This window comes from Rhyacophila brunnea, unplaced genomic scaffold, assembly GCF_057557595.1.
Source record: "Rhyacophila brunnea isolate RB1 unplaced genomic scaffold, BYU_Rbru_1.0 scaffold_14, whole genome shotgun sequence".
Taxonomy (NCBI): Eukaryota; Metazoa; Arthropoda; class Insecta; order Trichoptera; family Rhyacophilidae; genus Rhyacophila; species Rhyacophila brunnea.
Genome location: NW_028232796.1, coordinates 20,124,182 through 20,149,263, shown reverse-complemented (window position 1 = coordinate 20,149,263; position 25,082 = coordinate 20,124,182). Strand labels below are relative to the sequence as shown.

The window sequence follows — 25,082 nt, the reverse complement described above, 5'->3', positions numbered from 1 at the left end:
TGTTAAGTAATATGCAATAAAAAAAGTTCTTTTACTACAGTGCTTCAGAATCTAAAGATATTTGAATAGCATAACTATTCAATAGAGAATAAATTCTTGGTATTGAAGAACGAATAGAGGATTTTACGACCCAGAAACATACATATTAAAAGGAAAAAATCCAAAAACAAAAGTTGGACCAAGTTGATTTTGCACTCACATCTTTCTGTTTCAAGTAAGTGGTCTATCATTTTAGCTATCGATCCTCCATAGTTCAACTGACTTATTTTAAAATAATCACCTTTATTTTAAAACTACAAAAAGTCCTTGAAATACATTTTGTAGGACATACAATATAAGAAAGGAGGTTGTGAGATATATACCATGATAATTTGACTGTATGAAAAGATACTGCATCTTTGAAGGAGTAGTGAAGTCAAAAGTTGATGGATCATTTCAGAGGCATAATGTAGAGTGATTAATATAGCATATTAAGGTGCTTCGTAATTAAAAAAAAGCTCATTAGACGAAATCTTAATAATGACGATTAAAGCCTTGCTCGGTTTTCTAATTCGTATTTTTCTAAGCTTTTAAAAATGATGTGTGTGCAAAATATGATATTGATTTATTATAAAGCAATGTATAAGCTTCAGATATTCTGATCATAAAATTTGTATTTACGCGTCTAGGCTAGAAGCTTGAGCTCATAAGTCAAATGATGAAAAACATAATATTAAAGTGCATCTACTTTACAATACTTAAATTGTAAAGCATATCATTCTCAGAAGTTGCTCAAAGCTTTTCGTTATTGGGTTCATGCCGTAAATACTCTATAGAGCTTTGATAGCCGAATCGATTCCGTTCACTATTGTATTGATGAAAAACATAAAATTTGATGGGCCCTCAGGCACTTTTACACGTTTCTACAGCCTCCGAGGCAAGCATACCTACTATGTATGTCAGCGTTTATCAACGCCTGCATTTTTGTATACCGGTAATTATATTTTAGAAAAAATCATTAAGATTAAATATGTTTATTAACAGTAAAGAATATATTACAGAAAAAAATATTTTTAGTATTGTTTTTTGCTAGATGCCACAAATATAATATTGTGTATATTTATATTATCAGTTAGGAATATCACATAATATAATCATGCTTTGAATATAATCACAATATAATTTTGTTTCATACAATAAGCTAATATTATATTAAAAATATTAATTTGAATTGAAATCTGCAACCATCGTTTTGGTGTAAAAAATGTACAGTTTTAACTATGAAGGATAGTATCAATTAGGTAATAATAAGAGATGTATATGAATATAATATGTGACGAAAATCAGTGATTCAGGGTGCCCTCCTAGTATTGTTTACTTGAAAATTTGTATTGAAATAGTAATAAATTATTATAATGATTTACTAAAAATGGTTGTAGATAAAATACACAGTAAATTGTTAAATCACCGAATAACCGGTGAATATAACGGTAAGTTTTTACATATAGCTGTGCAGTTATTGTACAATATCGGGTTGTCAGTATTTATTTAGTATGTTTATTCATTATCTATATTTATATAATATAGTAAGTATAAAATTTCTCCCAAAGGTAAAAAAAAATCATGTGTTAGAACATATTATATGACTTATATACTATACTATATATTGACTATAATTAATGTTTAATAAATTAAAAATTAAGTATTGTCTGAAAATGCATTTAAAGCCATTATTAGAAGTAATAATAAACATACAACACTAACTCTGCCTGTGTCACTGCGTTAACAATTAATATAGTCTTAATATGTCTAATGTAGACCAAGTTACACTTGTCTGTGAATAAATTGTAAAAATATCTGTCCCAACAAAAATGCCCGTGCACAATCATTTGTTTTCTTTGCTTGTTGCAAATATTGTTATCAAATCAAATGTAGTTTGCAAAATATATTTTGTATAGGCATTTGGTGCGCTTTAATCAAAACAACATTGCACGAAATCACGCATCACTACTTCTAAGGAAGAAGCCCAAACATGGCCATAATTGCATTTTTGGGGAATTAAAAAAAACATAAATGTGAGCGTATCTCGGAACCCTAGATTTGGGTGATGGATCTTCATTTTTTTTTTAAAACTGGGAGTAAACTCTCAGGAGTATTTGCCCAAAACTGAGGTCACTACGCATTCAAATATGTGTGCTCTGACTAAGCCTAAAAAGATTACTAATAATTACAAAAAATAAATGGTGAAAGAATTTTTAAAAAAATAAATATAAATTTAGTGAAAAATTCTTCTCATTCACTCTATGACGCTGCAAATTTTCCACATAATTATTTTCTGTAGACCATCTTATGACCTAAACATTGACGTATCAATGCCAATTAAAAACTGGTTTGCGAACCACAACATGAGAACCGCTGTCTTGTATAGAAGGTACAACAAGGAAGCACAACTAACTGTTGAATTCGTGTTCAACAACTTTATACTACGTTCCACTTTATTATATTTACACTTCCGCTCGCGTTATCCCGCCAGTTCCAATTTCGTTTTTCCGTTTCAATTTTTTCCACGCTTTGCGCCGGAAATAGAGTCGCGGATAAACGCATAAAGTAAATAGGAAGAGACGAACACAATAAAATATTTATTGTGTGTGTTCATATATGGATGGCGGAATCAGGATTGTTTTCAGGACTTGTCTAGTCTAGTCTATGATTTAAATTCAGCTGACTTTATCACAGTTCATACATAAATGTGATCAGTTTGTCACAAATTTAAATTATTCAAATTTAGAACGTTAAAAAGGACATTTCAAATTAGTTAACAATTGTTTTATATAACGTTTCGTCTCGTAGAAAATTTATAAAAAGCTTTTCGGTTCATGAATTTTTTGGAAAATAAATACATTTAAGTATAATGTTTTCAGGGTCTGTGGATATATTGTATGTTTTCACTAAATCAACTAAAAACAGTGATATTCCGTAGATATACGCAGATCATGCACTGTGTATTAGTGGTAGGTAAGGAAAGAAAAAAATAATTAAATTTTAATAATCATTATTTCGTGGCATTATTGCAGATATTTCCTGTTTAATCTTCAGTAGAATTGATGTCAGAAGTTCAAAGACTGTTATTAATTTTGTCTGTCTATGATAAGTATATAACAAAAATAATTACAAGATAAAAAGAACTTTTTATGTACAACGTTTTTTAATTTTTTGTTGAATCATATAAACTTGACTAGCTTAAACGATCAAAAAGATTCTACTTGATAGAAATACTGAATAATGAAATGTCATTTCATATTGATTTCCATAGTAACGTACGTATATATTGGTTAAAAATTTAGTTGCTAGGACCCCTTAGCAACCAATAATGGTATCGAAATAACTTTTAATACAAAACAGAATTAACTAAAAATAAATTCAATTTTACTTAAATATGGTTAAAAGTATTAAAAAATGCATTGGCATCGTGTTCTGATATATTATAAAAGTTTCAAATGTCTAGCTAGTCGAGAAGTTAGTTAAAAATCGATTGCAAGATTTGTACCGGACAAACAACCACCGGAAAAATAAGAATACGACCTAAGAAAAACGTCGTAAAATATAATACACTATAATATATTTAGAATATTTACGATCTCATCGGTTCGTAAAAAAATCGGTTTCAACCGCTGATTTTTTAAATATTCTAAATCAAATTTAAATATTTTATAAAGTAGTAAAAAATATTATATAATATTATAAAATGTAAGTTCATATGGTTGCAAATTTATTAGTGTTGTTTGTTATTTGGTTGTTTTTTTTATATCTCTACTATGTTTTGTCATAAAAACATCACCAATACAAAAAACTCAATTCGACTGATACAGAAAAATATATAAGCCATATCTACCTTGCACTTTTGCAACGATCCTTATTTGAAAAATAGTAAAAAATATAATGTAACGACGGGTATAACGGCCGAACTAGATCTTCCGTTCTCTTTTATAAAGGTGAATTTTGATTCTGCTGAAATGTTAATTCGATAAGTTGTTTTTTGTGAATCTATTTGCAGAATTGTACTGCGATTGATTTTTGGAAAGTATATACGCTCTCTATAGATACTATGGAAAGTTAGGTTTATTACATAATTATGTAGGTAAATAATATAGCTAATCCAATATATATATGGTAATATTGAGATTTGTATATAATTTGATTAATTTTTTTGGTAGATTTTGGTAAATTAAAACAATTGCTAGTTTTATAAAATTTACATTAGTTTATTTTCTCAGTATAGAAATAAAATTAAATGTTTAATTATTCACTTCGTCGTAACTTGATCAATAATTATACACCGGTGGCAGGAGGGGGTGGAAGTAGGCTATTAAGATCCGACATAAATAGTCCACACAAAAGTTTGTCAGTCATCATACTTATTTGTTTTCGTTGAAGTAAAAATACATATTAATTTTTTGTTGTTGGTTAGTTTTTTTTAATTCATTAAACTCTTAAGCCAAACCATAATAGATAAAAAAAAATTTTCCATCTATAAAATATCTAAAATGGTGTATGATTTAATGGCATAATTTTTGTTATTTTAAAGAAAGAAGAATATTTTTTGACTATTAAGATATTATGACTTAGTTTTAATCAAATTTAAAAAAAAATAACCAATACTATTTGCAAATTGTAGTATTAGTTCAATGAATACATAATATACGTATGACTAACAAAGTTTAGTGTGCACTATTTATGTCAGATCTAAATAGCCCACCTTCACCGTTCGCCATTGTCATATACCTATATTTATACGTACAGTCACTATATTATTAGAAAGAAGTATCCATATGTTATATATACGGTAATTTCACTGAAAAGTTTACAAGTAAGGCTATTACTGCACTGAGTTTTCAAATAAGCCAAATCAGTCAATGTACTTATAAACAGAAACTATCTATGCCTACGACAAAAAATCTTATTTTTAAATAATAACCAAACTATACCTAAATATAATTTCAGTACCAACTGAAAAACACATGGATTTATTATTGCATTATGATTTTTTAATACCTATGTATTTATGACTGACAAATGCGACATTATGGAATATACGTATTCTAGTTTGCTAGTCCGGAAATATTATTCAATATAAAATCAACTTGTAATGTGTTTACGCAATAATGTGATTGATAGCCATATATTATATTATTTAGTTAGATATTTTCAAATTCATTGGTTTTTATTACTAACCAATACTAAACTTAATAAATTATGGTTGGAGACAATTATTTATATTAGGTATTTTAAATATTTCTTATAGATAATAAATGATAAATGCCATAGTAATTATTATGTAATAAAGATTATTTCAAAAAATCTTACAATCATCTCTCATTCCCATTATTTGAAGATAATAACTAAATTCAGAAAATAAATTAAAATTTGACATGATTTTTTTTTTATCATTTATTTTACACTCGTTTAATGACAAAATAATCATTGTTTACCGAGTAAAAGATTATACCTAATAGTTGGTAACTATCGATATCAGAGAAAGCTAACAATTATCGCAAAGTTTAGTAAGTATTACTGAATAGGTTTAGTTTTTTTCTTGTTGCGGTTAATTTTGGCCCAATATTCGCCCATATTCTTTTGTCTTCATACACTTTATGACTTTAGCATACATTTCAATTACATATACATATAAGTTACTCATGATTATTATAAAATAAGACAAAAAAATAGGAAAAATATTATGCCGACAAGTAAAAGTTATACCTATAATTTGACAAGACATGTATTATGTACCTACTTAATAAGAAATAAATTACAATTTTCTTAATGAGCCTCTATAAAGTTATATTAATAAACTTTAAAATAACTGTTTTTACCCATTCAATCAACGCATTGGTTTCCTGCTATGGACCAAATATAAATATTAAAAAAGCCTTTTTTCAAAAAAGTTTATTTAGAACCCACCCCAATAGTTATTGAGATGGACTTTATACTAAGTTTTTCACAGTGGAACTTAGGTATATAATATAAATACTAATAATTATATTAAAATAAAATACAATTATAGATATACTGTAAGTCATCATTCATCCATTCGTCTTTCTCTCTACTGTAAAAGATACGAAAACTTGAAATAATATGAAAAAATGATAACGTACAATCGTGCGGGTCTGTACCTTCCGTAGGGTCCAACCTCTTTGCTCTTCTGCCGTGCTTGGAATTATTGTGGACGAACATGTTGTCGGAGATGGCTAGGAGAGGGCCATCTACTACAACTTGTGTTGATATCACCACCTGTTAACAAAATTAAAATATTAGTAAGGGGCATTCGTGATCCCATGGGGGTAGGCAGATATTACACCGTTTATAGGTGGAAAATTAAAAAAAGTAATACATAATATGGTACATAGAAAGCATATTATTTTATTTTCTCTTGCGGCGTTCACGAATTACTTAATTTTACTTTAAAGGCCTGTAAGTATATTATGTGTGACAGAAGTTCTATTAAATTCAAGATAGGCATGAATAAAAAATAAAAAAATATTGTATGTAATAAAAAAACATAAAATTTTGACCTACAACTAAAAATGCGGGATGTTAATTCTGCTTACGAGGGGGGGGGACTTTGCCTAGGGATGTCATAATATTTATTTTGATTATTAAAGATACACAGTTAATAAATAGTAGACGTAGCTAATATGTAAAAAAAATATTTACAGTTGTATACTCTTTTCTTGAATTGGCAAGAAAATTATATAATAGTTGGTACATTTTTTAGTTAGTTAGTACACACGTAGTAAACAAGATTTTTATATCATACAGAATTTTCAATGAAAAACATAAAACACGTCTATTATTCATATACTTAATTTATTATTTGACTATCGACGTAAGTTTCTATTTTACGGCTATTCCGTAATACATACAATAATTATTATTATTATTATTACTGACGATTTTTAAATTTATCTACATTATTGCTATCATCCTAAAATGTAATCAAATACGATTCATATAATATTATAGTATCCAGATTTACTTTAAATTTTTGGTGTGACGTTTAAATTTTTTTAACATGGCGTAATACTAAAGACGTGTGTTCGAATCCCAACTGGGTCTGAGGTTTTCTCCAATAATATGTTTCAAAAGGGTTATCCTTATCTATTAAGTAGGTACTTATTCATATAAGCATTTGTATGTTATGGCTAATTTATTCGTAACAATAAATTTTGATTATATTATATTATTATTTATTTTATATACATGTTTTTTTAATAATAGATGTGACTAGAAAATATTGCATATTATTCCTTACTATGATAATAATATCTCTCTTTCACTATCTTTCATACAAAAGAGCTTTGCACGTATACACACTGAACTAGGTACAAAGTGTAGCTTTTCTAGGGTGACAACGATAAGATCTTCTCAGAAAATCTCGCGACTATAATAATTAAACGTTTCAAAAATTATTCACGATGTTTATTATTCAAGACTCAATATAATATTATACAAGACACACGATTTAAAAATTTAATATTCATCATTTTCAATAACAACACTTCAAAACATATTATATACTTACTTTGAACACTCATAAAAAAACCAATTAATGTTTTATAATACCAAAACTCAAATCTATATACACTATAAAGGTTTAGGTATATAGGGTTTAAATAAAAACTCGAATTTTTAAAATACATTAACATTCTTAATCAAATTTTTATATTTAGGTATACATACAAAATTAGGTATTATGTAATAATTATTAACGGTTCTATTCAACGAACGCAAAATTTATTATAGTTTTTTATTTGCAAGTTTATCTTTGAATAAAATAATTATAAGTAGGTATTTACATCATTCGTACGTTGTCACTAGATGCGTCCAGTAAATCCACAGTAACACTGCAATTCACTTAAATATATATTTTTATTATGTTAAATTAAAAGTAGAACAATGAATAAAAAAACATAATCCCTTAAATAATATGATTATTCGGTACTGTTCGGTTATCAGGAATACAGCGGAAAACACATTTTGAAAATAGCCGATAAACTGGATTATTTGTTAGGTTAACCTAACCAAACCTAACCTAACCCAACCTAACCTAACCTAAACTAACCCAAACTAACAAATAGTCTAGTATATCGGGTATTTTCAAAATGTGTTTTCCGCTGTATTTCTGATAACCGAACAGTACCGAATATTCTTATATTTTGCACATATTTATATCTTTGTCTTATTATTTAGTTTTTTCTCTTTAAAGTAAGTATATCTTTTAAGAAAAGCTGTCTTGTCCCGTTTCTTATCGTTCAAAAATCGGTCGCCTCAAAAGCGAGAGCTAGCTATACACTCCGTAGTAGGTCGCTAGGTAGATCTTCCCATTCATACATCGGCCCCAAGGGTTGTTGCATTCGGTTCCCATAGGAACACCGTGCACACACACGCGCGCCGCAGTCTATACAGATGCACCCATACTATCGCGGGGCTCCCCAGGGAGGAGGGGCCAAGTCTGAGGACACCGCAAAATGGCCGAAGCTTCTATTCTATATGAGCTTTTATATGTGTGTCTGGAAACGGAATTAGGATATTTATCGCCAGGAAATTTAAAAAAGAAAATTCTCTAAAATATAACAATTCTTACAAAGTATATTATTTAATGTGTTAGAAGATAAAGGATTGAAAATTTAAAAAAGATAGTTAGGTAGATACTATATCCATTTTTTTTAATCATACCTTTGATAAGCAATTACCCACAAATTTATCCACGTGAAATATGGAAATAAAAATAAACATATTTACTCAACGCCTATTAATTAAATAGACGTGTGTTATTTTCGAGAAGTTTTATTTTAATTTCTTGACCTTTGGTAATATCGAAGTGAAAGTTTTCTAAAGTTATACCAAAAATGTAGTTTATCTTATAGGCTGTACAAGTTAATTCAATATCAGTTTAATTGTTTTTGAGTTAAGTATAATAAATTGAACTATGTAATGAGCATCCAAGGCAACTATTGCGTTGCCATTAGTTGGCCATTATATACTAATAGCATGTTAATTAAATGTGGTAATTAAATAGTAATTAACAGGTCCGCAGTAACTGAGTTAGGTACCTATTATGAATATACTCAAAGAGCTGATTAAATATTTTAATTAGATTTTTATTAATTAATATACGAAAAATACGGGCGTTTTTGAAACAATATTCAAATAAAAATTAGACTCTTAATTTCTGTTAATGCTGTACTGCGCATTATCTTGGCCTACGCCCGCCGCAGTTGTATAAAATTGCCCTCCCCTAATTACCCCCCTGTGCCTGTCTATGTGTGCATAAGCCTAGGGGTGTGAGTAGTTTGTTTGTAAGAAAGTGTACTGGAGGAATAGCTTTCTTTGTGATGCGTCCTGGAGGGTGGGGAGAGAAAAGTAAGAGGGGAGGAAGAGGGGCTTCACTTTAAAAATGGACTGTCCACTGGGTTTGCATGCGGGATCAAAAATGGAAGACTCCATACTTAGGATATATACTTATTTGCAATTTGAGATTTTACTGTATTATTAATATTTTCATTTTGTTTTGTTTTTGTGATTTATAGTTTTAATATAGGCATTTTTACATTTACATTTAAATACAGGCAATGTTTTTGAATTTTCCTTCATATACTTACAAAAATTTGTAAAGTAAATTCCAAATTTATTGAAAACAGTCTCTAACTAAAATTACTGCTTTTAGTATTATTTTTTTTGTCATCACTTTCGTATATTTAGGCTCCATGTCCAAACGGTATCTAAACAAGACGGTTTTATTCAACATCAGCTTTGGCCCTAGGCCTGTTTTCACCTGTTCTCACGAAAATTTGTAATTATAGAATTATTTAGTAATTGTATATCTATAGTAAAATTTAATATACGAGTATGAAAAAAGGATATTCTTAAAAAAAATATTAATTGAAAATATGACTTTCTATTTACGAGGGTGGGTCAATAATTCCTTAGAAAAAAGCATTAAAAAAGTTTTTATTTTTGTATTTTTTTTTATTTCTTAACATAATCTCCTTGGAGCTCAATACACTTGGTTAGACGTTTCTCAATTTTTTTTAAACCGTCAGAAAAATAAGTTTTCGGAAGGTCCTCAAAATAAGCATTTGTCCGATCGATGACTTCTTCATTTGAAAAAAAAACGTTGTCCACTTAGCCATTTTTTTAAGTTTGGGAAAAGGAAAAGTCACTGGGGGCTAAATCTGGCGAATACCGTGGGTGGTCGACCAATTCGAACTTCAATTCTTCAATTTTAGCCATTGATCGTAAACATGTGTGAACACGGGCATTGTCCTGATGAAAGAGGATTTTTTTCCTGTTTAAATGAGGCCGTTTTTCTTCAATTTTGTTTTTTAGCTGGTCCAATAAAGATGCATAATAATCCCTTGTTATTGTTTTTCCTTTTTCCAAATAGTCAACGAAAATAATTCCACGTGCATCCCAAAATACAGTAGCCATAACCTTACCAGCTGATTTTATGGTTTTCACCTTCTTTGGACATGGTTCGCCTTTCGCAATCCACTGCTTTGACTGTTCTTTCGTCTCGGGAGTATAGTGGTGTATCCATGTTTCATCTACAGTCACAAAGCGATGAAAAAATTCATCCGGATTGCGTTGCATGAGCGACAACAGGGCTTTAGAGGCCACCACCCTATTGCGTTTATTGTCGACTGTGAGCAAACGCGGCACCCATCTTGCAGAAATTTTTTTCATGCCCAATTTGTCATGTTAAATAGAAATGACGCTACCTTTTTAGATCCCTGTAACCTCAATTATCTCACTCAACTTTAATCTTCGGTCACTTAACACCATATCGTGGATTTTATTGATCATTTCTGGTGTAGTCACCTCTACAGGACGTCTTGAGCGTGGTTCATCCTTTGTTGATGTACGACCACGTTTAAATTCATTTAACCAGTTATAAATAGTTGCAAGTGAAGGAGCAGATATGCCGTGAACTAAATCCAACTCATTTTTTATTTCCTTTGCTGTTCACCCTTTTATATTAAAATGTTTAATAACAGCTCTAAACTCAATTTTCTCCATTTTCCATTTTTCCATTTTCCACAAGCAATTTTTTTTTTTAATGTACGAGAAACACACAACAACCCGACCAATCTGATTGAAACTTCGCAGCATACTGAATCGGTAGTGCCGCTGCATGAAAACAAACCACTTACAGTACTAGTCGCGCCACCTGTCGGCTTTTCTAAGGTTTTATTGACCCACCCTCGTAGGATAGATATGGAAAATGAAGATTCACTTTAAAACTACGCAATGATGTGAAATATATTAAAAATATAATATACTCATGGTACTGTTCGGTTATACGGAATACAGCGGAAAACGCATTTTGAAAATAGCCGATAAACTGGATTATTTGTTAGTTTGCGTTAGGTTAGGTTGGGTTAGGTTAGGTTAGGTTAGGTTTGGTTAGGTTAGGTTAGGTAAGGCTAGTTTAGGTTAGGTAAGGTTAGGTTAGGTTAGGTTAGGTTAGGTTAGGTTAGGTTTGGTTAGGTCAACCTAACAAATAATCCAGTTTATCGGTTATTTTCAAAATGCGTTTTCCGCTGTATTCCGTATAACCGAACAGTACCATACTTATTGTTTGTAAACTATATTTTGTCCTATTCGGCCAATTTTTTTTATATGAATTTTTATAAACGGTTCCTATCCTTTGAGAGTTTTTAAAATTACGTCTTAGTAAGGTAAATTGCATTGACATGATGGTTCCTTTGCATAATTATCTCATAAAATATTCTAACATATAGATTTAGTTTCTAAATATTTAAGTCACTTAAAAAGGAATGCTATAGTTATGTGGATTAAGTATAGGCATTTAGCGATAAAATACGAAAAATGTGATATTTAATAATTCAAAGGTAAACCTTTAATAAAAAAAGCTTTTAAAATGTGCATTTCTTTAACATTATTATTTATATAATTATTACGTACATCCCAAAATAATAAAATATAATATGATGGTTAATAATAGTTAAATCGAATCGAGCATTGATATTGTGATCATAATGAAGGTTGATTTACCTACTTAAATATAACATAGAAATTAAAATTTTATAAAAAATTTTCATGTTTTTAAAATTTATTTTAAATTCAAAAATCTATGTATATGCAAAAGTCTGATTTACCTACTAATAAAATCTGATTAAAAACAATTATAACGGTATTTTTAATACTCATATTGTAAGGATTCATTCAAATTATATTTTTGTTTTTAATGTTTTTACACAAGTATTGATGAACTGAATAAAATACAGTTTCATATTTTATTGGTAAACATCGCTAGTGGCGTTGCGTTTATCCCTAAGCCGGCTCGAATATCAAAACTCGCCTCGTGTGCCGGACACAAGACCGGCTGGCCAGTGTTGCATGACACACTCGCACATCTATCTAGCGACAGTCGCGCGTAGATGCGCGTAGCCTTCGAAACGTATTGATAATATTTCAATGCGGTGATCGGCGAGCCGGTGTAGGAATGAACAATACGTAGGTGTTTCTTTGTGACTTTGCAACATGTCGAAAGCAACAGCCAGATGTTTTTTTCAGACGAAACAGTTGCATTCAATTAATCTGCGAAGCTCCATTTGACAACGCGTGTTATGTTGTTTCGTTAAATAAAGATGACGTCACATTGACGTATGCGACACGTTTTTAGGCGAGACTAGTTCCGATGTGCGAGCCGACTGAGAAGTATGTATAAAACATTTTTATTGGAGGTCATTGGATACACGAGATACAGTGAATGTACCTAACTATATGCTATTGCAATGGATTAAACTTAGAGACGCCTCTACCCAGCAGTTAACTGAAGAAGTTCATAGAAAAGTGAATTATTTAAGGTATGTAGATAATACTGATGTCGCTCATAAAAAATCGTTACATTTTTGTTTTTGATTTATCAAAAAATATCAATGTTAGTAGACAAAAGTTTTTTTTTCAATTTTCTTTATCTGTGGAAGGTCTATCTAGTTATACATATGTGATAGGTATGTCGTAGTGCGGGTATATACTATTGTCAGGAGTGCACACAGAAAAATGGTTCGGGGAGTTCCATTTAAATAGAGTACCCTTACTAATTTTAATTGATTTTTAAGGCAATGGGAGGGAGCGGGTTGAGAAAATCTAGCAGGTGTTTCTGACTTCCACGTTTACCCCACCTACTAAAAATATTGCTACTCGTTGCTTAAACTGCGAAATTCTGCAGCTTTTTGTATACATTCCCCATATTCGAACACTCTTGTACTTTGAGTCTAGCAATAAACACCTGTTTGCAGGTATAGGTAACTAAGCGTGTTCACCTAAGACTTATTGCGAGCTGTCATATCCACAAGAAGTTTTTGAATGTGCGTAGCTTAAGCCGGATTGCACACCAACTCTCGTTTCGCCTGCAACGTGTCGAATAGGTTGATGTGACGTCATCGTTATTCACAAAACACACCCTGCCAAATAAAGCTCAGCAGATTGGTTGAATGCGACTTTTTAGTTTGAAAAAACCTCTACTGTTGCAATCGTCAAGTTGCATGCTTCTCGGCCTGGGAGTCGAAAACGCCAGGATGCATACAAACACCTACGAATTGGTCATTCCTATACCGATTCGCCGAACGCCGCATCCAAATGTAAATAAGGTTACGTGCAACTGTCGCTAGATAGATGTGCGCGGTCTTCATCTGCAACACCGGATCGACGTTATTGGATTTATGGATGTGTGGCAGAGGACGCGAGATGTGAGAGCAGGCTAACGGTTATAATTATAAGGATCGTTAATGTCATTGTTTGTCGTCCGTTTCTTTATCTTTTTCATCTGAAGATTAAAGCAAATATTGGATGCCCCCGATAATTTAATCAATTTTTAAGTGGTACAGGTCTTTCGCGTCATAGAGTGCCAAGAAGAGTGGGGCCAGCCTGTTCATAATATTCTGTTTGACAGCCATCAATATTATATTTAATAATATCTCATTTACCTAAATAATGCGTATTTTTATCCGTTTCTACGTGTCTCCTCTTGTGTGTGCGCCTAGCAATTGTATTAAATGCCACTATCTAAAAGTATGGCACAATATCTTAAAATGACGTCTGCCTTCTTCTGTACAATTCTAATACAGTGACACGCACAGCATAGACTTCGCAATTCGTTTCATTGTTATACTTTAAGCTTTGCAAGATACAACAAATGGTCGTCATTATATCTAATGTTTGCTGCAAATGGTTTGTAATTTTGATAACGCTACTCTCCTATAGTATGGGCGTTCATTCTAGCCCTACACCGGTCGACGGACTTTTCCGAGGCTGCTGAAGGAAATCTACCCCATAGAATTCTATTTGCATTGGGCCATTAAAAATGCGGAAAGACAAGATGCCTTGCCATTTTTTTAATACTTTGTATATTAATATGTTTATAACCGAGAAGTAACACTGATGTAATGGTTAAAATGATTTTTTTAACCTTTTAATTTACCATGAAAAATTAAGTCGTAATACGATATTTATAATTTAATTTTATGATTAATAAAAAGAATGTTACGTTCCTAGTAAGTAGTGGAAAGACAAATAATTATTATTCTGTCATTGTGACCACGACGAAATCATTTTCCAACGGTATTAGAGTCATTTAAAAATAACGAACCAACACCTAAATGAGTCACCTATACCTACTGCCAAAAGAATTTGACAGATTCTACCTACCAAAATCTATCGCCAAATATATGAACGGGGGCAAAAACAATAAGAAAGTTTATATTGTTCTTTATTTATTAAAGAAGTCATTTTATGTACCTACCTATATACCAAATTATATATCCCCCGCATATATTGATTGATCTTTATAAATTATATATTCAAGACGTTCACAATACGACACCGGAAGAAAAACCAAGAAATATGTAACATTATTAATAATTAATAGGTTTTCATAAAAAAATATAATAATTTGAATAGCAAACAAAATCTTCAAAAAACCTACATGGAAGTAGGCATCAAATAAGCCTGTTCTAAAAAATATTCACTTAATATGTTATAATATAATAAAATATATTGTAATACCTACCTACATACATACTTATAAAATATTATTTTTAACACTACACAAACTATGACGACAAACAAGATTGTGCAGTGAAACAGTATTGTAGTAGTTGAAGTGGAGTGGTCACATAAATACAAATGATTTGATAAAACCACATAAATGTTTAGTGATCTCTGTTTAGGGAATATATTAATATTTGAAGCCATTCAGAGTATGATGTAATTTTTTTTAACTGGTAGTTATTAGTTTAGTATTTGTATTAAAATTTTAATGTCGCAAAATAATTTCCGATTTCTTTTTCTTCATAACTTCACATTTTCTATGATTTAGAAACTTATTCGTTTGTTAAAATAAAATACCAACATGGTAGTTTGCAGCTAGTTATTCAGTAACGACGTTTACCATCCACGATAGCAGAGCAGCTTAAGCGCCGGCTTATAATGTCGTACTCTCGTGGTCCCCAGGTTCGAAGCCTGAGTCTAACAAATACATATAATGTTTTTTTGTTAACCTGATAGGTTGAGCAAGTGACTAACATCCATTTCTAGTAAACAAAATCTGAACTTCTAAGGATCGAATATGGTTAAGTATGTATGTGGTAGTATTATGTTACACTTAATCCAAAAATTAAAAAAAAACATTTAAAATGATTTACCGAGTACCTAAGTATTTTATATGTTTATATAGCATCACAGACATGTAGCTTGGGGAAAGCTTTTTCCAAAACTATAAGTACTTAAGTATATAAATTTATGATGTTTGTAATAAGAGTCAAAAATAAAAATAAATAAATTCAATTTATAAATGTAAATAGTTATTACTAATTATTATTTACATGGCATGCATTTTCCGAAGAAAGGAGAAAATCGAGGGCGATTTATTTACGTTATATTTAGCACCATTTCATGCCTGAAAGATACCTAATTTAATCCCACTTTTAACTAAAAAGCTGCGATATTACGAAATAAAGTAAAATGCAGAAGGGTTGTCGTAAGCCAGTGGCGGCTCGTGCGAGAGGGTTTAAGTGGGCGGTCCTGGGTTTAGCGGTGGTTTAGCAGAGGCGCATTGCGCTAATCTCAATTTATTAGCTTCCACACTTACTATACGTACAGTCCGTTTCACCTAAAGATTGCGGTCACTCTCACACTCACCTAGTCCCACGATTTATATACACTAATAAAATTAGAAATAAAACTTACGTAACTAAATTATAACTAAAAAATCTATAGTTTTTTTCAACTAAAATCAAATATAACATCTAAATCTGACAATTTAAATATAGTTTTTGTATTATCACAGGAATCATTACGTTAAATATAGTTTTCTACGTACATTATTACACTATTGCCAGCCAACGAAGCTTTTGCTAGCGGACACTTTAATAAACTGTGCTTTTTTGTTTAGGCTAGCAAATACGCTAGTAAAGTACATACTAAAAATATACATCGAGTTTGCCATATGAGTATATATATTATTATATCAATGCTGACTAAATATAAATCGGTATAAGAGAAAGAATTTTAGTATTCTTTTATTCGTGTTTTTAAATTCACTGAAAATCATTCGACTCTTATTATTGAACTGCATTCTAAAATGAAGATATTTTAATTAGAAATTTCATGTTTCATTTAGAACTAAGATATTAGCAGCGCTCGAAATGAAAAAGTTTACGAACCGGAGCGCTCGAAAATTTTCTGAGGATATTAACATGGTTATCAAATTTATCAACATAAGTGTGCTAGATTTTTTGTTATATGCCATATCTAGCTCAAACGGTCAAATTATTTTGTCCACAAGACGGAGCGATAACTTTACAGATTTCACGAACCGGAACGGCGCTCCGGGGTGTTCCGGTCCATTTCGAGCCCTGGATATTAGAAAAATAAATTATTATTATCAGTGATGTAGTGGAGTTGGTTTGGTGCTCCGATACTTCTTCAGACAGCTGTCATCAAAATTATTTAAGGTAAATGCACTGGTTTTGAGTCACGTAAATAAAGAAAATTATTTTATTGCTATCTTGAAAATAATCAAGATCTAGTATACCGGACGTACGTAAATGTAAGAAAAGCGATTAGTTAGTCCAATTTCTAAGTGATTATTTTAAAATACATTCATCTTTAGCATCCGTTAATTAAATTATTAATTCAATAATAGTTGTTACGAAATATCCGGTAGATATCCGTTGTAATATTATAATAAATCTTGTTTTATAAAAAGTCTAGAGTGTGGGGGGGGGGGGGTAGGATTGTCTAGGATGCTAAAAAACGTGTATATAAGTTAGGTCAAATTCGGTTTGGAGGAATAGTTAGTGCAGCTTTATTGTCTCATTAACGGTATTAAAACTGTCAGTATTTGGTGTGATTTTTTTTTTCCTACTTGGTTTTAGTCAAATAAGAACCCAAATTTTAAACAACATTGCTATTAAATCTTTTAACAAAGCAGGGCAGTATTGTGATCATACCGAAATTAGGTTTGATGTAAATAAAAACGATTTTTAATTTTGACTTAAAATAAAAACAATTTTTTTAATGTTTCAAGATACGTGTTTATTAAGGCTATACCTCAGTTCAGGCATGGTCTAAAAATATCGTGGCTAGGCGATGCTCGGATTGTGCAAATGACGTGTGCCGAACGAAATATAATTTGTCATATAAATCCAACATGCGTCCATTTAATGTTTTATTTATTGTTCTATTAGTAACAATAATATTATATTCATTGACATGTTTTCTTTTTCAAGTAAATGGGTAACGTTTTTTAGTCATCTTTACACGATTTAAGAATTAATACCCCCGTCACCATCACGAAACAAATTGACGTGTTCACCGCTCTCTGATTGCCAGAGAGTCCAAAATTTCGTCGCACCTATAGTTAAATTATTTGCCGTTTCACTGAAGTACCGTCTTAATTAAAAAACTTTAAAGTGTAAATTCCAAAAAAAAATGTCTTAAATTAAGTACCTCTGGTAGAAGCGTATTTGCCTTAATTGTGTATGGATGAATCGGTATATTAATAATTGTGTATCACTTACTTGAAATCTTCTCATATCTCTGGGGTTGCCGGCATTTTTCAAGCAGTTTTGATTGCACTTAAGGAAGAATTTGAGGAAAAATCTGAAACAAAACAAAAAGGCAAGCATTAGTATGATAGTAATATTAAATGTAATAATTTTCTTAATAGTTTCCTCAATTGTTGAGATTTAAAACTTTTTAAAGTGTTCCAAAGTGTGTTAAAATGTTAAATCCATATCCTGCAGAGACCCAAAAAAGCTTCGATTAGTATTTCGCCTTTGCGTCTCATAATTCACATTAAATTAAGTATGTGCATACATCATAAATTCATACCCATTAACACATCGACATGATTATTATCCATAAAATTCTTTTGAGTAAATGGCACGAGACAGCAGTGGCGAAGGGTGGAGGTAGGCTGTTAAGCCCATAATTAGTGTGTTTGTTAGTATTTAAAATTTAATTAAGCACTGCTTAACCCAAGCCATAGTACCTACCTAGATAATGAATGGTAAAAAAATATTTTTTAGATGGAATATTTTTTATCTATTATGGTAACTAACCAATACCACCTGTAATTTTGTACTCCTAATTCAATAAAACAATTCAGTATGTATGACTGTCAAAATTCAGTGTGAACTATTTATGTCAGCTTGTAACAACTTACCTCCACTTTTCACCACTGTGAGTCAGTGTATCAAACATATAATTTTATAAATCAGTTTTTTTGTATAATTCCATTTGAACCTGTTTCAGAGATCCAGATATTCTCAGTATGTATTATTAATTAATTATGTCATTTATTGATTACCAAATTACAATTATTAACAACAATGTCACATTAATATAATACATAGTTGATATGACATGATGACGACTGTAAATTTCAGTTTAAATTGTATTATTTTATTATATAGGTATTTATATAGGTACTTATTATATTTTTTATCTTATATAATTTGGAAACACGTTGGAGGCATACCAATTAAAATTTATTGAATAAATGAAAAAAAAATATTACCGAGCGGAACTTAACCTCTTATCCATTGCTCTACCAACGACTATATTAACTAATAGTTTCACAATTGAACAGTTAAGGGGGGACATGCTCGTCGAAGGTCAAAATTGAGTTTTTATTGTATTTTCAAACCATGATCCTGGACACTCCTTAAACGTTGTAGATGATCTATTTATATAATTTTGAAGCCTTATTATCCTTTATAGTTATTTTAAACATTTGATGACTGCATGAAGTATTTTTGTTACATAAAATAGTATTCTTTTAAACCTCTCGCTCTAATGTTTTAGAATATAGTCATATTTTGGTACATAACTGTGCAGTGGTGTTAAGATTTTTTACATTTATTAATTTTTAAACGCATTTATAAAACCATTAGCATAATTTATTACGAGATAATTTTTGTAAAATATTCACGATAAAAATTATATTGATAATCTCTGTGATCCCAAATTTGACAAGAATTAGGCATTTTATTATTCAAAAAATCGGCAAGATTAACACATTTGATGATAATTCTAAAGATATTTATTATAAGCTATGTCTTTGACCATTCAAGTGTGATAAACATCTTATGAATAATGATTGCTTTATAATAATTATTGACCTAAGAATAAGGTAGTGTTTTTTTGAAATACGCCATTTCTTTTGTCATTCCCCAGTGGTTAAGCTACAACATACGGCCGTAGCCATAAAATGACAAACTATAATTGAAGTAGGGAGTAAAATGATATTGACGCGCGTGTTTGAACATGTACCGTTTAAAAAAAAATAAAAAAAAATTCGGTTAGGTACATGTTCAAACACGCGCGTTAACATAATTTTACTCCCTACTTCAATTATAGTTTGTCATTTTATGGCTACGGCCGTATGTTGTAGCTTAACCACTAGGGAATGACAAAAGAAATGGCGTATTTCAAAAAAACACTACCTTATTCTTAGGTCAATAATTATTATAAAGCAATCATTATTCATAAGATTTTTATCACACTTGAATGGTCAAAGACATAGCTTATAATAAATATCTTTAGAATTATCATCAAATGTGTTAATCTTGCCGATTTTTTGAATAATAAAATGCCTAATTCTTGTCAAATTTGGGATCACAGAGATTATCAAAATAATTTTTTATCGTGAATATTTTACAAAAATTATCTCATAATAAATTATACTAATGGTTTTATAAATGCGTTTAAAAATTAATAAATGTAAAAAATCTTAACACCACTGCACAGTTATGTACCGAAATATGACTATATTCTAAAACATTAGAGCGAGAGGTTTAAAAGAATACTATTTTATGTAACAAAAATACTTCATGCAGTCATCAAATGTTTAAAATAACTATAAAGGATAATAAGGCTTCAAAATTATATAAATAGATTATCTACAACGTTCAAGGAATGTCCAGGATCATGGTTTGAAAATACAATAAAAACTCAATTTTGACCTTCGACGAGCATGTCCCCCCTTAATTTCATTTCGTTAATATTGCCTAATGGTGACCGGTTTTTGTGGTTTGAATAAAGGTACTTACCAATAAAAGCATTATATTTTTTTATTATTGTTGGTAATTTCGATATGCGGGGATCGCAAATAAAACCACTCAGTAATAACATATTAATAAGTAGGTTCTTATATAAAATGATTTCTTATCGTTCAAGACACGAAATTCGTACTCTAATAATAATATTAACAAAAAAAAATATACCACACAGAAATATGTTTTGCGTCGTCAAAATTCATCTTTCACATAATTATATCGCCAGTTAATCAGTCATCGATGTAATTTGTCAGAGACCACTGGCTGACAAAATAATGTTATTATAATAATATTTTAGGGATGAAAGCTCCCTAAATAAAAACAAGAAAATATTCTGCGAACTAATATAAAAGCTCAATTTTGTTTATGTAATACGTTCCGTCCGTTTCATGGTAGGTATATTTTAATTTTAACCTTTTTCATAAGAGTGTATAATATTGTGGAAATACCTATTAATATTTAAGCTTTCATTACTATACATATAGTACGCATTAACCAAAGCTACCGGCAGTGTTGGCGCGCGCTAGATTATATTTCTCATACAGTTTGTATAGGACGTTTGCATATTACCTATATTGTTCGCTACCACCGGTGGTTATAGTAAGTGATCGTGTCTGTTATTTTAAGATTTAAATTTAATATGTAAAATGAGCAGTTTTAGTTAATTTTTCGGCTCTTGTCTATTTAGTGGAAGCCAGCGGCAAACAAATTAAAAAAAATAACCGATATACTGAATCATGGCCCCCACATCCTGAAGCGGGCCCCTAGGCCAGGATCATTGTCGGCCCCTTTCTACGTATCGCTAGGCTCTACAGAAACGTTTCTCAAATGGTATTCTAGGTAAAATTAAGGTTATTCAGTGTATCTTTAACGATTTTTTGTATTTTTCAATAAATTCATTTGTGTTATGAAGTTTTTGATATCGACACACAGTATTCAAAATCTGCATCACACAAACACATTAAAATGATAATATTCTTAAAGAAAAATTTTTTACCATTAGAGCAAATTTGTGATGTGTGTTTATCTCACTTATAATGTAGACGCGCCACGCCCCCCCCCCAGAACCCGGGCCCCCAGGCTAGAGCCCTGTCAGCCCCGCTCCTTGTGGGGGCCATGTACTGGACTTTTTGTTAGGTTAAGTCAGGTTAGGTTAGGTTATCATTCTCGATTTCAAGATTTTTGCGAAAAACGGCTATATCAATTGCCGTTCTTCTCGCTTGGCTTCCAGTAAAGCTTTTACCAATTTTTCTTACTTTTTTGGTGTGATTTCATGTAGGTGAGTTACATCATAAGTTGTTTTATTTTTATAAAAAGTACTGCACACACATGGGGAAAGCCAGCGGCAAACACATTTTGAAAAAAGCCAATATACTGGATCATTGGGTTAGTTTCATATTCTTGAATTCATGAATTTAAATCGGCTATGACAATTATTAGTGCGGTTCCCGCCTGGCTTCCCCATAACCGACTTGTACCATCTAATGTAGTTCAGCTTGTTGCATCATAAACATTGTAACTCAAAAATCTATAAATCAAGGAAGATAATGAACCTTAAATAAATGTGGCTTTCTGACATTTTTAATTCAATTATTTTAAATATCTTTTATCAATAGTATCCAATAAAAACGTAGGTAAATATTATGCTAATAATAATAAAATAATTACAAGATAAAAAGAACTTTTTATATACAACGTTTTTAAATTTTCTGTTCAATTATTATGCCCAATATGCTCAATATGCTCAAACTTGTACTTGATATGAAGTAAATGAAAAACAAACAAACAAACAAATATAGAATACTGAAATGTCATTTTGATTTCCATAGTAACGCACGTATATATTAATAATTTTGTTGCTGGGACCACCCACTTAGCAACCAATAATAGTGGATTGGATTACGAATTTCTTCCGAAATAACTTTCCATACAAAACAGAATTAACTGAAAATGAAATCAATTCTACTTACAGATGGCTAAAAGTATTAAAAGAATGCATTGGCATCGTGTTCTGATATATTCTAAAAGTTTCAAATGTCTAGCTAGTCGGGAAGCTAGTTAAAAATCGATTGAAAATTGATCGACCAGACAAATAAGAATACGAGATAATAAAAACGTTGTAATTAGTAGACGCTACGTTCTTTTATTTAAATTAAGAATATACATATATTGTCTAAAATTAGTATTGGAATAATGCATTTTGAAATTGAAATATCCGGCGCGACGGTATTGATTATAATATATTATACTAGGTACCTATCTATGATTTTAAAATATTTGATTTAGGTTGTAATGGATTAGGTAGTTATGAAAGACTAAAGGTTAATAATAGTAAAAAAGGACTGACTTTGATTTCATTCATCAGTTATGGACAACTATTGAAGTTTTCCGATCAATACGAATCATCATAAATTGGAGTCAAAAGACACTCGGCAAGTCAGTGAAGTGTTTCGAAGTGTAACCTCAATTTGGCACCCGTGGAAATGTTTTGTTATTCACGTGACATCTGTAACGTCAACGTGTTGTGTGTACCAGACAGACGCGTTGAAGTATCCAGCGATAGAGTTGAGGGAAACACACTCGTCTCGCTTGCACTCGCGAGAAATCCATTTCGATGTGACGTGAGTGGTAGAGGCATTCAACCACCTTTCGAAAATAGTCTCGGGTAAATTATTTCTAGAGATTTCTTATGTTTACGGTTGCCGTCAAGTGTGGATATGCAAAAATACTTGAGAATATACACATATATAAAATGAATGTATGTGTGGTTTTTTATAGATACGCGGATGGCACTGGTGTAGCTAAAAATATTCAATCTCAGATATTGTCTGCATTTCAATAAAATACTTTCAAATCTTAAAAAAATCATATCACCTATACGTGAATATTTTGTTGTTATATTTATAAAAAATATATAAACATACTTCTCTGTAAATAAATTCCCGAATTAACCAAAATCTTATAGTAGCTTGTCGAAGACGAAAATAATCAAGTTTTGTTTCAAGGAGCAGTTTATCATTATGTATTTTTGTCTTTGAGAAATTTAGCTTTAAATCCGGTCGCGTATTATAGAAAATCGTTACGTCTATCCAAAATGAATAAAAAACAGCGTATTCACACAGGGCTGCGCCAATGGTGGTTGCCGCCTGGGTGTCAACCCAAATATAAAATATAAATTATAAAAAAAAAAATTACAATGTTTAAAAACATTAATGAATATTACGCCGCATGCGATTTTTTACTATCCATCAAGCTATGTAGTTTATTTTAATAATGCCCCTTCAAATATTATAGCTTAATGGGTCGGTTAATTTCCTGGCTATATTATTTTTTTGTAGAAATCTTTATGGTTGTAGGACGCTGAACCGTTGTATTGAGACTTTGAGAGAATGCTTCAAAAAGTATAAGTATTTTTATACAACTGTGATTCATGTCATTCAAGTCATCTATCGGAGATACTGAACTAATAAGTAGGGATAGTTTTATGTATCTATGTTTAAATACGAGTATATTTAACATTAGTTCTAATTCAAATTTGCCGCCTTTTGACACTATAAGTGTCACTCTCTTGTAGTATACAACACTCATAGATAGTTATATTTTAATATTAGAAACAATTTACGTAATTTAATGGAATATATTATATTTTTAATAATAATTATTAGGAATTATAAAATTTATTTTCTGTGGATGAAAAATGTCGCACCAACGCAATGTATGGCACTACATTAAGTTACATGTATTTTGTCAATGAAAACAAAATAACATCGACAAAATCGACATGTTGCAGTCGAGACTAGTGTCTGTTGTGTGACCGGGCTAAACCTTATTTGCGGCTTTCATTTGCAAGCTTCTGAACCATGCCTGAAGGTTAACAAGGTCGTTTGTGAAAGACAATAATGTTTGAATATAATACATAGATAATTATTATACCTACGACATGAATAAAGTCTATAAAAAATGAAATTACACAAATAATTATGAAGCAAAAACAGTTGTGTGTGTTATCTTCTCGCTACGCGCCTGGCTGGTGGTGTATGTACATGAGTGTATAGAAGTGGCGTTTGGTTTTTATTTATGGTATTTTTAGTGTCCATTCGGAGTGGTAAGTTTTATTGCGGATCGATGTAAAAGTGTAAACCCCTCGATTCTTCGTCAGGTTGACGTGTTTAATTGAACGTGTCCAAAGCAATTTTGCATAAAAGTTCGATGAAAAAAAAGCAATAAAATGAACTTTCAAGACTAAAAAAGCTCCATCTCCATTCTTCTTTTGTATTCAGAGCCGGTTTTTATGTCAGTTTACTACATTCAAAAATTAGATGGCGAATGTTATTTGGAAAACAAGTATAAACTATAGAATGACTATAGACGAAAGGTTGCATACTAGTAGTGGTTTTAGATACGTGAAGCACTGAGATACTGACATGTTTGGACACCCCTTTGAGAAAGAAA

At 30.8% G+C, this 25,082-nt stretch overlaps 1 protein-coding gene across 1 annotated transcript in view; it reads right to left on the bottom strand.

Annotated features, from left to right (window-relative positions):
• The window catches only part of kn (EBF transcription factor knot), a 225,956-nt gene that overhangs the window by 18,654 nt on the left and 182,220 nt on the right, over nucleotides 1–25,082 (bottom strand). Inside the window, exons 8-9 of the mRNA XM_085942363.1 lie at nucleotides 18,090–18,171; nucleotides 6,135–6,270 (exon numbers count right to left, since the gene is read on the bottom strand). Coding sequence (XP_085798489.1) covers nucleotides 6,135–6,270; nucleotides 18,090–18,171 — 218 coding nt within the window. The remainder of the gene's footprint in view (nucleotides 1–6,134; nucleotides 6,271–18,089; nucleotides 18,172–25,082) is intronic.